The 15838-nt window shown below is 37.0% G+C and overlaps 1 protein-coding gene across 1 annotated transcript; it reads left to right on the forward strand.

The window, feature by feature from the left end:
- Nucleotides 1–11765: 11765 nt before the first annotated feature.
- On the forward strand, nt 11766–12130 carry LOC129901301 (ATP synthase small subunit 6, mitochondrial-like). The gene is made up of 2 exons (XM_055976447.1): nt 11766–11967; nt 12084–12130. Exons 1-2 carry the CDS (start codon nt 11847–11849, stop codon nt 12128–12130), a joined length of 168 nt encoding a protein of 55 aa, XP_055832422.1. The 5' UTR covers nt 11766–11846.
- The last annotated feature ends 3708 nt before the right edge of the window (nt 12131–15838 follow it).

Below are 15838 nucleotides of genomic sequence, written 5' to 3' on the forward strand. Positions count from 1 at the left end.
AGTAAATAAGTAGATGACAAATACGGTCCAAACAATAGTATAATCAAAGCACAAAAAACAGTAGATATTATTATTGGATAATAACATAAATACCATAAATAACATACATCAGAGTACAAGAAATCATAGTGCGTTAATACGCCTACGAATAAGGGAGAATAAAACTATTATGTACTAGCCCTCTACCCTAATGTGTGTCCTCCACACCCTCATATCTAGGGTCATATCCTCGGTAAGTCGTAAATGTGCTAGGTCCTGTCTGATCACCTCTCCCCAATATTTCTTCGGCCTACCCCTACCTCTCCTGAAACCATCCATGGCCAGCCTCTCACATCTCCGCACTGGTGCATCTGGGACTCTCCTCTTCACATGTCCAAACCATCTCAGTCGCGTTTCCCGCATCTTGTCTTCCACCGAGGCCACTCCTACCTTTTCTCGAATAGCCTCATTTCTAATCTTGTCACTCCTGGTATGCCCACACATCCATCTCAACATTCTCATCTCGACAACCTTCATCTTTTGCACGTGGGAGACCTTAACTGACCAACACTCTGCCCCATATAACATAGCTCATCTAACGACCACTTTATAGAACTTGCCCTTAAGTTGTGGTGGCACCTTCTTGTCATATAACACACCGGAGGCGAGCCTCCATTTCATCCATCCTACCCCAATACGGTGTGTGACATCCTCGTCGATCTCTCCGCTGTCTTGCATGATAGAACCAAGGTACTTAAAACTACTTCTCTTTTGGATGGCTTGTTCCCCGAGCCTAACTTCCGCGCCAACCTCTTGAGGTGTCTCACTGAACTTGCACTCTAGGTACTCTGTCTTGGTCCTACTCAGCTTAAACCCCTTAGACTCCAAGGTGCGTCTCCAATCTTTCAGCTTAGTGTTAACTCCGCTACGAGTCTCATCGATGAGGACTATGTCATCCGCAAAAAGCATACACCATGGCACCTCACCTTGAATTTGTCGCGTCAATCCATCTATTACCAAGGCAAATAAGAACGGGCTAAGAGCTGATCCTTGATGCAACCCCATCATAATTGGGAAGTGTTCTGAGTCCCCTCTTACTGTCCTACCCTGGTTTTGGAACCCTCGTACATGTCCTTGATCACCCTTATGTACGCTACAGGTACACCTTTAGCCTCCAAACATCTCCATAGTATCTCTCGTGGGACTTTATCGTAAGCCTTTTCCAAGTCTATGAACACCATATGCAAGTCTCTCTTCCTCTCCCTATATTGCTCCATTAGTCTCCTCATAAGGTGGATGGCTTCTGTAGTTGAGCGTCCCAGCATAAATCCGAACTGGTTCTCTGAAATAGACACGCCTCTCCTCACCCTCATCTCTACCACTCTTTCCCACACTTTCATAGTATGGCTTAAAAGCTTAATACCTCTATAGTTGTCACAACTCTGGCTATCCCCTTTATTTTTGTAAAGTGGGATCATGATGCTCGATCTCCATTCTACGGGCATCGTTGCCATTGTAAAGATGACATTAAATAACCTAGTCAGCCATTCCAAACCTACCGAGCCCGCGCTCTTCCAAAATTCTCTAGGGATCTCGTCAGGTCAGGCCGTTCTTCCCCAGCGCATCCTACGAACAACATCCTTAACCTCATCGACCGTAATACTCCTAAAACCCCCAAAATCGTGACTACTTCCTGTATGTTCCAAATCTCCCAACACAATTTCTCTGTCCCCTTTTTCATTCAAAAATTTATGGAAGTATGACTGCCATCTTTGTTTGATAAGGGTCTCCTCTACCAATACTTTTCCGTCTTCGTCTTTAATGCACTTCACTTGATCCACATCGCGTGCCCTTCTCTCCTGGGCCCTGGCTAGCCTGAATAATTTTCTGTCCCCACCTTTCTCTTCCAGTTCAGCATAAAGACGTTCAAAAGCTGCCATTTTTGCCGTTGCAATCGCTGACTTCACCTCCTTCCTCGCTATCTTATACAGTTCTCCATTCGTCCACTTCTCCACCTCATCCTTGCTCTCTATCAACTTAGCATACGCCACCTTCTTTGCTTCCACTTTCCCTTGCACTTCTCCATTCCACCACCAGTCCCCTCGATGCCGACTACGACTACCTGTCGAGACTCCTAGCACTTCCTTTGCTACAACCCTAATATAACTAGTTGTCATATCCCACATATCGTTCGCATCCCCACTACTATTCCAGGCCCCCATATCCTTTAATTTCTCTCCCATCTCAAGGGCACTAACCGTTGTCAAACTCCCCCATCTGATCCTAGGTCGTTCTTCCCCGACCCTCCTCATCCTTGTCATCTTTATCCCTAAATCCATCACTAAGAGCTTATGTCGGGTTGTAAGGTTGTCGATCGAGATGACCTTACAGTCTTTGCACAAACCCTTATCATCCTTCCTGAGGAGTAAAAAATCTATCTGAATTTTAGCCACTGAACTACGGAAGGTTACCAAGTGGTCCTCCTTCTTTGGGAAACTCGAGTTGGCTATCACCAATCCGAAAGCTCTTGCGAAATCCAATAGTGCGGTTCCTCCTCCATTTCTATCCCCGAAGCCAAAGCCCCCATGCACATCATCATACCCTCCCGAAATAGATCCGATGTGCCCATTGAAATCCCCTCCTACGATAAGCTTCTCAGTAGGTGGTATGCCTCCCACTAACTCGTCCAACTCCTCCCAAAAGCGCCTCTTATCCTCCTCGCATAAGCCCGCTTGCGGCGCATAAATACTAATAACGTTCAACGTGATCCCTTCAACGACTATTTTAATCGACATCATCCTATCATTGACTCTCCTAACCTCCACCACTTGATCCCTTAAATCACTGTCTATTAAAATGCCTACCTCATTTCTATACTTTGATTTACTAGAAAACCAAAGCTTATACCCGTCTGCCTCCTTAGCTTTAGAGCCGACCCATTTTGTCTCCTAGACACAGGCTATATTAATCTTCCTCTTCTTTAGAATCTTAACCAGTTCTATGGATTTACCCGTTAACGTCCCAATGTTCCAAGAACCTATTCTCAGTCTAGACGCTCCTTTAACCCGCTTACCTCTCCTTACCCTTGTCCCCGTCCATGAGCGAGAACATGACCCTAGTCTACCATCACTATCCAAAGCCACGAAAATGCGTATGAACTAATAAATTATTCGGGGGTTTAAAATCGGCAAAATGTAACTACAAGTATATGAACAAAGGATAGAATATAAAGAAATAAAAACCGGAGGTACCAACTCCGGTAGAAATAAACCTGGTTGCCGCCGGAAAATACTGCTCACGTCGGAATACTATTCACGTCGGCGTACTTAGTTTAGTTGCAGCGGTTGTTCGTCACCGAAAATACAGCTTTGTACACCTAGAAAAAAAAACACTTTGCCGGAAAAACCAGAGCTTCGCCGGAAAAACTGGACAAAACTTTACAGATCTGCCTTCACCTACGCAGGGTCTCGAGATTTTCGACAACTTTGACTTCTAAAGGACTGTCGACGTCCGACGAATGTTGCTTTGTCAGAGTTTGCTGGTCCCTCGTTCGCCGGTGGTCTTCGCCGGTCGGAGCGGCGACTAGAGAGAGAAGAGGAAAGGATGAAGAGAGAGAGAGAGAGACGACGACAGTCTCCTGGCCTTCGTCGGAGCAGCGGCGAAGAGATAGAGAGAGGAAAGGAGAAGAGAGGAGGGGGAAAGAAGAGGTGGAGTTTGGTGGCTCAGGTCTTCGCCGGCTGAGCGACGGAGAGAGGGGAGTGGGATTGCGGTGGTGGCTATGGTTGTTCGCCGGTAGAGAGGAGACGGCGAAGTGGAGTGGTGGTGGAGGCGCCGAGTCTGTGAAGAAGCAAAGACAATGAATAGGCTATGCAAAAATTCAAATAAGAAAAAACTAAAATTAGGTTATATATTTTAATTGTCTAAACCATGTAACTAAAGAACAAATGTTCAACATTATTGTTATTCTTATTGTTGAATAATTTTTTTCTAGTCACATTAGTATTAAACAGAGATGGCAGTCCTATTTCCATAAACTTTTGAATGAGGAAGGGGACAGAGACTTTGTGTTGGGAGATTTAGAACATACAGAGAGGCGTCGCGATTTTGGGTATTGCAGGAGTATTAAGGTCGAGGAGGTTAAGAGTGTCGTTCGTAGGATGCGCTGGGGAAGAGCAACCGGACCTGACGAGATTCCTGGGGAGTTATGGAAGAGCACGAGCTCGATAGGTTTGGAGTGGTTGACTAGGTTATTTAATGTCATCTTTAAAACGGCAACGATGCCCGAAGAATGGAGGTCGAGCGTAATGATCCCTCTATACAAAAACAAAGGGGATATCCAGAGTTGCAATAACTATAAAGGTATTAAGCTACTAAGTCATACTATGAAACTGTGGGAAAGAGTGGTAGAGATGAGGGTGAGGAGAGACGTGTCTATTTCAGAGAACCAGTTTGGATTTATGCCGGGACGCTCAACTACAGAAGCCATCCATCTTATGAGGAGACTGGTGGAGCAGCATAGGGAGAGGAAGAGGGACTTGCATATGGTATTCATCGACCTAGAAAAGGCTTATGATAAAGTTCCAAGAGAAATACTATGGACATGTTTGGAGGCTAAAGGTGTACCTGTGGCATACATTAGGGTGATCAAGGACATGTATGAGGGAGCCAAAACCAGGGTAAGGATAGTAGGAGGGGACTCAGAGCACTTTCCAGTGGTGATGGGGTTGCATCAAGGATCATCTCTTAGTCCTTTTTTATTTGCCTTGGTGATAGATGGATTGACGCGACAAATTCAAGATGCGGTGCCATGGTGTATGTTTTTCGCGGATGACATAGTCCTGATCGATGAGACTAGCTGCGGTGTTAACGCTAAGCTGGAGGATTGGAGACATACCTTGGAGTCTAAAGGGTTTAAGTTGAGTAGGACAAAGACAGAGTACTTAGAGTGCAAGTTCAGTGAGACACCTCAGGAGGTTGGCGTTGAAGTTAGGCTTGGTGCTCAGGCCATCCAAAAGAGAAGTAGTTGCAAGTATCTTGGGTCTATCATGCAAGGCAGCGGGGAGATTGACGATGATGTCACACATCGTATTGGGGTAGGGTGGATGAAATGGAGGCTCGCTTCCGGAGTGTTGGCCAGTTAAGACTTCTCACATTCAAAAGATGAAAGTTGCTGAGATGAGAATGCTGAGATGGATGTGTGGGCACACCAGGAGCGACAGGATTAGAAATGAGGCTATTCGGGACAAGGTAGGAGTGGCCTCGGTGGAAGACAAGATGCGAGAAATGCGACTGAGATGGTATGGACATGTGAAGAGGAGAGACACAGATGCCCCAGTGCGGAGGTGTGAGAGGCTGGCCATGGATGGTTACAAAAGAGGTAGGGGTAGGCCGAAGAAGCATTGGGGAGAGGTGATTAGACAGGACATGGCGCAGTTACAACTTACAGAGGACATGACCTTAGATAGGAAGGTGTGGAGGACCCACATTAGGGTAGAAGGCTAGTTCATAGTCTCGTTATTCTTCTCTATTCATAGGCGTAGTAGTGCATTACGATCTCTTGCGCTTTGACTTCTGATTTTTGTTATTTCTGTTATTATTTATTACTTTCTATGCTTTGATTACTCTATTTTACCTGTGACGCTTTCATTATTTATTTAATCGTTATTTGTTATTTGTATTTATTTATTTGTATTTATTTGTTATCTATTCATTATTTGTTTGTTGTTTTTCTAATAAAGCTTTTAAGTTCCTATTCTTATCTAATATTTTTTATTATTATTTTATTTTTTTTATTTTTTTTTTATTATTTTTTTTTTATGCATTTATGCTTTTACTGAACCGAGGGTCTCTAGGAAACAGCCGTCCTACCTTGGTAGGAGTAAGGTCTGCGTACATTCTACCCTCCCCAGACCCCATATTGTGGGATTTCACTGGGTTGTTGTTGTTGTTGTTGTTGTTGTTGTTGTTGTTGTTGTATTAGTATTAATTTGATTTTGATTTGAGCTTTATCAAAGTTAATAATATATATGGATTATAACCTTCATTGGACCATTCAAAATTCTAAATTTCAAACTTGAAATAATATGTCAAAAGATAATAACTATGAAAAAATATAAGAAATATTTAAAAATTATATCAAAGTAAATATTTTTTGTATAAACTAAATTTTAAAAAGTATATATATAATGTTGGTTGGTTTGGTCTGGGTTGACTTTTTTTAGTTTAAACCAAATCAACCCAAGTACAGTTGAATTTTTTCTTCCAATGCCAAACAAAGTCAAACCAAACCACTGCTTGAGTTTTTTTTTCTAATTTGACTTCAATTTGCGGATTTTCGGTTCGATTTTGTACGCCCTTACTCAAAATTAATCTCTTGTCTATTTTTCCTTTCATCTATTGCAATTCTTGTACAAATAGTGATTTCCACAAATCCACTTGTCCATTTTAGTTCAAAATCTGGAAATTTCACAGCCAATAGTTACGATGCACAAAATTTGAAAAATCTCTTAGGTGATATTTACCTAAAAACTCCCCTAACAGGGTTCTCAACTTGTTCAATTGGGAAAAATCCTGATCAGATAAATGGACTTTCTACTATTGTGTAGCTTTTTCTCACCTCCATTTAATACTTAAGCACATATATAGCTAATGATTAAGCTAGAGTTTAATATCGAATGCTGTAAAGAAATAAATCACTAACATAAAATTAAAAATACATGTAACTTGATATCCCCTAAGATGGTAAATGATCTTTTACAATTGATAAACTAAGGCGATAGGGTAAAAATCTATCACATCATCAACATGTCTAAATTTTCTCAATACTGTTTGTTGATAAAACGACAAATGTATAATATGATATTTCTTTTTTTAACTCAAATCCACCTGGTTTTAATTTGTAAAACACAATGCGCATTTATAACAAACAAACTTATATATATTGGTCAGTTACATCACTTATGAATTCTTGTCGATTGCGATTTAATTGTAACCAATTTGTTCAGATTTCAATTTAAATGAGTTTTACTTCTTAGTTGAATAAATGAAAATATGGAAGAAGTAACATCTCCATCTATATAAAGGGCTTGCACACTTTGGTTAATTAAAAAGGAAGAAGCAGAACTACTAGCAATAGAAACATCAAGTTTTTATTAATTGTAATGTCTATGTCAAACAATCAATCAAAGGGGCTAATTGTAGAAGCTTCCACTGGTCAACAGGTATCTTTTGTTTGATTCCTAGTTTAATGTTGTATACGATTTTATATTTCAGACTTCTCACAACTCACAATTAGAAAATGAATCCCCAATTCTCATGCTCTTATATAAAAAAAAAAATAGACAGCGCCAAGCGGAAAGGGTTGTCCAAAAAGAGAGTGATTTAATTTTCCCCTAATTTAGGTCCTAGACTATTGAGTCTTAAATATTTCATAACAATTGCATTTTTGATTCGAAAAACGTGATATCTAAATTCTACTTTTGTTACTCCGTCAAGTTGATTCATGCTCATGTTGGAACTTTGCCTGATTAAATAGTCAATTCTAATTAATCTCACTCCTGATTTGTCCATTTGTTCTCCCCAAAACTAAGTATCATAGGACACATCATCAAGATTCATAGGTATCGAAAATTGTATATTGGATTGGTCGAACCAAGTAAGGCATAAAACAATTAGGCATGGTGTGGATGAGTTATGAGTGCCTAGTGATTTATAAGTACCAAACTACACCTTTTTTTAAAAAAAGAAATATTTTTTCTCCATCAAATTAAAAAGAGTTAATAGTTAAAAGTCCCCCCCCCACACACACACAATTCCCATCCTTTTATTTTATTTTTTAAAATTTTTTGAATTTCTTTTATAAAATATTTTTAAAAAAATCATACTTCATCCCTCCCCCCGCTCCTTCCTAAAATCTGTTATATTTTTATTTTTTTTTAAAGATAAAATTATACCCGCCCCATCTAACCCTCCGCTCTTAATTTATATATATTTTCTCGTTTTATGTTAGATATGTACATATATTTCTAGCGATATATTTTTTACTACTTGCGTACCAAATATAATAGAAATAAAAATTTTATTTTAAGAAAAGTCTTGCGGCTAGTAAAAACATATTTTTTTAAATCATATGTATGTATATCTAACACAAAACGAGAAAAAATTTGAAAGCGGAGGGCTAAGTAAGGCGAGGTAGAATTTTTTTTTTAAAAAAATAAAAATATCTAAATTATTATTTGAATGGGGGGAGGGTATAGTGAGAAAATTTAATTAATTTAGCTAATTCTAATAATTTATTTAATTTTTGTTAAGATGAAAAGTTTTGTCCATGTGTATTGTAATGTGACAATTTTTTTTAAATGAAAGAGAGTATAGTACACACCATGATGAAAGTGGAATAAAAGAGAGATGTTTAATAAGTGATAGTTTAGATATGAAATTCACACTCCCAATAATTTAGATATGAAACTAAAAAATAGAGATAGTTTAAGTGTATTTTTGACAATTATCTTTTTAACTGTTAACTGGATTAAAAATGTCCATTCCATAAAGAATTACGCTTGACAAAAATGAGACCATGGATCATGCTCCTCAATTTTTATTTGAAGATTCATCGTATGTCATCCATATCATATGAATTTACAGTAGCAATAGCCACAAATTTCTCCTTTTGCTGTGTTCTTCCAAACTATGGGCAACGGAAGAAAACGGGCTCGTAGATGGGCAAAGACAATAAGTAAGCCATCACACAATGGGCTCTTTGTGGGCTACAACAAAAGAGCTATACTCTCTGCCATCTTCATACTCTTCTCAAATAACTTGATAATTAGATATCATGTTGGAAACTAACAAAGTAAATATTGAATCGATAAATCAGACAACAAAAGAGAAATATATGAAGGACAACATAAAGTAAAGATGATTTGATTAATTAACTTACATTTAGGGATAGAGACGAGAAATCGTATGAGAGAATACTATTAAATATTTAAAGGTGAAGCCGCCATAATAAATTGACAATATATTATTTAGTTTTTTGAATGATGTACAATTACCTTTTTTACACTGTTATTTTTGCCGGACATTTCATTGGAAGAAATAGGTCAAAAAAGTTCAAAAACTTTACCTACAGAACCCAATAAACTCTTGGAAAAGTGCAAAACCTTGAAGCCTCAAATAAAACAAAGGCAAATTAGAATCAGCTTGATTTTGTAATTAACATACACTCTGCATTTACTTACTTCCCACATATGACATAACCATTGTGGTGTGATGGATATGATCGATTCCAAAATATTTCCCCCTTAGATGGACTTTTATGGCTCGAATTTAGATTAATCGGTACTAAAAACTGGGTGAAGAATTAAAAAAAGAACTTAAATTTACACAACCTTAGATTGTCTCTTGTGTAAGCTTCAAAAGTATTTTCTTTCAAATATTTGACTATAACATATAAATGGCATAATACATAAATATGTCCTTTAACTTGATCTCATTTCATATTTATGACCTCTAACTTTGGGTGTGCACAAGTAGACATTTAAAATTGTATAAAATTGAACAAGTAGACACACATGTCCTACGTGACATAATACATGTAGGACGCGACCTAGGACACAAAGTTGTCATGTAGGATGTCATGTAGAACGAATGTGTTTATTTATTCAAGTTTTGGATAGTTAAAGTGTCTACTTGTGCACTAGAAAAATTTAAAGTTATAATTGCCAGCTGAGCTAAGTTAAGAATCATATTTATATATTATGCCTAGCTTTTCCGGAAGTTAGTTAGCCATTTCCAATTAACAATTGATTAGTTCAAATTTTAGTTACAGGCTGTTAGGCACAATACTCGAGATAACAGAGTTGGTTAGAACTCAGTCTATTCCTATTCAATATATAGTTGTAATACATTTTTTTACAATCATATATGAAAGTACAATCTTCTTTTCTTAGAAACTCTCTTTTCTCTCTCAAACTATTCTTCTTTAGCTAATCTTCTCGAGGTTGATCATCCTGAATTGATCCTCCTGAATTCAACCACTTGATCCTCAAATCCTCTGTGAGTCCTGCAATCAGGTAACATATTAAAAGCATGAGAAGCAGCTTTCCAATAGTAGCAGAAAGTGCAACACCAACACCATCACTCATGGTGATTTTGGAACAAGAGGGGGAAAATCTAAAAGGGGTTGCCCCAAAATCCAGAAAAAGGACTCTTGATCTCCAAAAGCTAAGCAAAAAGTTCAATTCATGCCAAGCGTAAAGAGTTACTCCATGGGTTCATTAACTGCACATGCAACCACTTCGAAATGTTAGTAGTAATACTCCTAATATCAGTGACAATTAGGGGCCTTGGGCTGCGTGAACCGCATATTCATATCTTCGATTCGATTTTGAAAGTTATCGATTTGATTTATTAATTATTGATTTATAGATATGCTAAATCATTATAAAAATTATTAACCGTTAACATTTACACAAAAAATTCAATCACTTAAAAATAAGATGTCAAATCAAATGAATCATACACCTGAGTTGATAAATTAAATATTGTTCAAAAGCAAATAGTAGCACCTTGTAGAATAACTTCGAGTTTGAGATAGTGAGAAATAGAAGTATGAAACTAGACTGTAAATTAAGGACTTTATATACCGAATGATACAAATATAATTTATTAATTTACCATCGAATTATCGGTTAACCATTAAGAAAAATCCTCAAACTGTTAAAAGCCAATAGCCCAATATAAGAAAAATCAAAATAGTTACCAAAACTTTTAAATCAATAACTTTTTTTTTGTAATTTGAATTATCGATTTCGATTTGATTTTTTAACAACAACTATTGAGAGAAAAAATGGGATAACCAAGTATATTTTATGGGTTGGGATATTTGATAAGGTTATTACATTTTATTATTTTTATTATTTTAATATAAATAGGGATTAAAATGATTTTGAGGTTAGCTAATACCAAATTAAAATGAAAATAAATTAATTTTAAATTTTATTCTGAGATTATTATTCTTATCCTACATATCAAACTATCTCTAAAAGTACATAATATTTTCTCGATCTTAATTTATTGTTTTTGGAGATTTGGATTATATATAGTCTAAAAAAATGAGTCATTTCTATATTTAGTAATAATTTAACTTTAAATTTTCTATTTTACCTTTAATGATATTATTTATAACTACACAATATCTATGATTTACTTATTTTAGACCACAAATTTTAATTTTTTTTTTATCCTTTCGTCAAATATCTTTACATAAATTGGACGACGATAATACTAATCATGTAGAAATTAAATTAATTTTTTTAGGTAGGGACATGAAATTCAACGGATGAGAGACAAATCTGATATCAAAGTGATGTATTAAAATACAATTTATTTACTTTTAGAGTATAAAGACAAATTAATCCTTTTCGGAAACAAACATTCTACTCCTACTAGTTATTTTTCCTTTTTACCTTTTCCTAAACATCCCCTTATTAGTATGAGGCGTTTGGATTGATTTATAGGCTGTTTATAAGTTGTTTTCAATTTTTTTGAGTATTTAGCTGATCAATAAAAAGTTATTTTGTGCTTAAAATAAACCCTAATAAATAGTTGAGTTTATTTAAATGAAATTATTTTAAGCAGTTTATAAATTAAAAACAACTTATAAATCAAAAAAAAAGTTGACCTACACCTATTTTATTTTAACCGTCAATTTTCAACTTATAAACTACTTCAAAATAAAATCAATCCAAACAAGCTATGTAACTTTCTCTGTGTCATCTGCCAATATAATATTGTCCCCGTTGTACAAACACTATCGAGGGAAATTCAACCAAAAGTAGAGATAACACAGAAGCCTAATTTTGGAAATGAGAAAATTCGATCCGTGGCCGATCTTTTTCCGCCGGGAATGGAGCCGCAACTGGCCGTTCCTGGTGGGTTTTGCCGTCACCGGCGCTATCATCACCAAGATGTCCCTCGGCTTCACTGGTTCGTTTCTCAGTTTATCTCTTTTCGACCTGTTTATATTGCCTCAATGTCTATACTTTGATAATTGAATCTGATTTTTTTTTCTTTTTTTTCGGGTGATTGTTGATTTTTTGCAGAGGAGGATGCAAAGAACTCTCGATTTGCGCAGAGGCATAAGAAGTAAGTCCTGTCCAGTTGTAGATTAACCCTAAATTGAATTGTTACTGTAGATCTGTATGTTGATTCATCTTTATATTATGATGATGTACTCTTCTCGTGTTTGCTTTTTCTCAGTCAGTTGACAGTGACAAATCCATTTGTGTAACTGTATAGTGATGAAAAGCTAAAACACTTTACTAATTCCCCTTGGATAAGGTACATTGATTAGTACCAGCAAAGTGCTGGGAGCCTGGGTGAAGGTTACAGAAAAAAAGTGATAGATCATTACAGAGAGTGTAATGTAATTAAAAAAAGAATCAAGCATGGCTTCAGGCTCACTTTAATCATGGACTTGTTACTCTGTTTTCTTAATTTTCTAAGAACGAATATTATGAGGTTGAGATTTTTCTCCTGTTATCATGCTCTAGACACATCAATATCATAACCTTATGACCTGTAGGTACTATAACCTTATGGAACGGGAGAGGGATGAAATGTTTAAGAAACTAATGACGCCTAATGAATTGAAATTTAGCTTTTAGGGTTTGATGACTATGTATAACAAGCTGTTAATTTGAAAAGTTCTGTTGTTGAGTGTGGAAAGCTTGTTTATGTTTGCATTCCCTATTGTTAATAGATGAGAAAAAGTGAGATACTTCTTGTGAAGTGAGCCAGAGAATTTAATTTTGTAATACAGGAGTGACTAGTGGTCAAAGAAAGGATGTGTGCCCTCGAACTATAATATATGTGAATACACAGGTGAACCAACAATCTCAGATGTAGCCAAGGAAAGTTTTAGGTGTAATGTAGAGGGAAAAACTTATGAACTCATGCTAAGAACTGCAACTGGGTGGAATAGGATGCAGAGCCTAGTGAAATTTTCAGGTTAATAGACAGAACAAGAGACAGGCTAAAAGGTGAGTTGCAACGGCTTGATTGTGAGCTGTACAGAATCCAGAAGATCTGGTTGAGTCTGGAAGAATCTGTGGAAACGTAAGATTCAGCCGGAGACTTAAATGAGCAAATGACTCGGAGTTTGAAGTGATGAGCAATTTCCAAGTTATGATACAGATTCAATTACCTCTGTGCTATAAAAAAAAGAGATGAATTAAAGAAGAAAGGAGATGAGGCCAGCAATATCTCCTGTAATTCTACTATTTTAGTTTGTCCAAGGGGAATGTCCATGTGGAAACATTTCTGAAAGAATTTTGGAGGAAAAAATTCCACCAAAAATTGCTTTTGTCGGGTGGGACGATGGTACACGAGGCCTTCCTAACTCTTGACAACCCTAAGAACATGGGATGGATTCTTAGAATTAGATGCTACTTGTTTGAATGGGAGAAGATATGTGGAATATGTTTCTAGCTTGTCCGGAACAGTCATGAAAAATTGATGTGCTAATGGAAAAAGAAGCAAAGAAGACATGGGAGATGGTACCATTGTACATCCCATAGCAAATATGGAAGGAGAGAAGCAAAATACGGGAAATGATACCATTGTACACAGATTATAAAGAAGCAGGAGATGTTTTGATGGGGAAGCAGTGAAGAAAAATATTTAACTGCATGACGACAATTATTTTGGGGAAACCAGGACCATGTAGATGATGTGGGTGTCTTTGTTGACCTCTTGAACTCTTTGTGGCCTTAACCTAAATCTTTGTAATGCGCCACCTTGGTGCTTTAGCTTGTTGAAAAGGCAAAAAGTGAAGCAAAAGGGACATCAAAAAGTAACTGACTGTAAAGAGATAGGATTAAGGGGTGTTTAGTTATTGTTCAGAAAGTGGGGAGCTAATTCTACTTTATTTGGTTGTCTCTTGCATAATTAAAGCTTTGATGTACATGGGTTATCCTTTGGGTGCTTCTATTCTAAAAAACTTGACCATGTTTGAATTGGCTAGAGCACAGAGTGAAAAACATGAGTCAGGTGCTGCTGGACTACGTTGGCTGGACTCTTCCAAAATGTTGTTGAGTGTGTGTCGGATCCTCCAAAAGTAGTACATTTTTTCAGGATATGACACGGTTGCGAGAGCATTTTTGGAGAGTCCGAGCAACATAGCAGCTGGACCTAACTGTGAACCAACTGGGTTTGTGTTCACCCTTTGGTCTCTTTTAATGGGCTTATATCACATTCGATTGAGAGTTCTCACCTCTTTGAGCTTAGGTCAGCACGAAGTCATCCTCGAGGAAAGAATTCCTTCACATTGATGGCCAGTCTCGAAAGAAAAAAGTTTCCTCTGAGATGATTGCTTTCTGATTGGTTTTAGATATTCTTCTGAATATAATTAAACCTGACGTGTTGGGGTACTACTCTTAAGTATTCTTAGTATCACTCATCGACTGTTAATCGCATATCAATATCAAACTTTGGTTCAGCTGCACCATCTGTCAGTATAGTGGAATGTTATGATCATATGTTGCTTAAAACTAGGAGTTATGCTGAGAGCAGTGTGATGAATTACCCCACTTAAGGCAGTCATGATATTATCCCATTGAAGCGGGCTTAAAGAATCCTTGGATAATTTTCTCTACTTCCAGCTTGAAGTGTAGCAATAAAAGCGATGATGAAAAAAACCTCTTAAACTATCTGGATTATGTTGAACAGGAATTTTATCTATTTTTCTCATTTATAAGTTAAACCAAACCATCTAATCTAAAGGCTCTATTAAAGTTTAATGTTGCATCATATCTCATGGTGAAACTTGGTATCTAAAGTAAGATTCCTCAAGCCATGTGGTCCGGACTCCTTGGCTTCCTAATGGTGAAGGAAAATTGCATTTCTCTCATTCATGTTTGTTATGAGAAACAATTTGTTATACACAACTGGATTATCTTAATATGTGAAGTCACTAAACATCTAACTTGTTCTCTGTACCTGCAGTTGAATCTCATCTTCTTAATCTTGCTACTGAATGGAGGCTACCTTTCTGGACAACCCTTTTTTCTTTTGTACTACTTTTTAATGACTATCGAAGACAAATTTTGTATTGCATAAAATGTCTCCTGAATCGTTGGTGGAGAAACTCATGTTACTAGAAGCTGTCATTTAACTGAAAGCTACATTTCTTTTCTGTTACTACTGATCTAAGAATTTTATCTTTCAAGCCCCTCCTTGAATGTGAAATATCCTGAGTTTTCTTTGGCCATCTCCCAGTTCTATAATCGCTTTTGTTCTACTGATAGTCTACACGCATGTGCACAAAAATGACGGAGGATAACTGATGCTGAGATTTATGGGAAAGAGGAGAAATATGTTGTCTTTCTAGTTATCCTGCTGTCAGTTTCTTCATTAAGAAAAAAAAAGTGCACACGATTTAAACAAATACAAATACTGCGTAGTTTCGAATGATATTAAGAAGTTTCAATTTGAAAATGGATATGGTCCCTATCTCGCTTGGTAAGTCATAACAATCGGTTTTGTCTTCACTTATCTTTAACCTGTTTTACTGTGTATTGAGAAAAAGAGGAGAGAAAATACTCCTTACTAAAGACGACTTCATTTTTATGGCTCAAATTTGATATCTCTAATTAAAATTTGAGGGATCCTTTGGAATGGCCTAGTTGTTTGGGCTTGAGACTTTTATGTTGGAGGTCTCAAGTTTGAAATTTCTTACCAGCGAAAAGCAAGGGGTTTGTCGAGCTCGTCGCAGGAGCAGGCTTGCCTAGTGTGATTTTACATTGTTCGCACCCAAATAAAAACGGCCACAGATTTCTCTCGTAATAAAAAAAAGAAT

This window comes from Solanum dulcamara, chromosome 8 (assembly GCF_947179165.1).
Source record: "Solanum dulcamara chromosome 8, daSolDulc1.2, whole genome shotgun sequence".
Classification (NCBI taxonomy): domain Eukaryota; kingdom Viridiplantae; phylum Streptophyta; class Magnoliopsida; order Solanales; family Solanaceae; genus Solanum; species Solanum dulcamara.

What these genes read in the sequence shown, in the direction of transcription:
- LOC129901301 (XM_055976447.1), top strand. Translation starts at nt 11,847, where the DNA reads ATGAGAAAATTCGATCCGTGGCCGATCTTTTTCCGCCGGGAATGGAGC. An exon ending in GATGTCCCTCGGCTTCACTG is followed by an intron (nt 11,968 to 12,083) that starts GTTCGTTTCTCA and finishes GATTTTTTGCAG; the next exon opens with AGGAGGATGCAAAGAACTCT.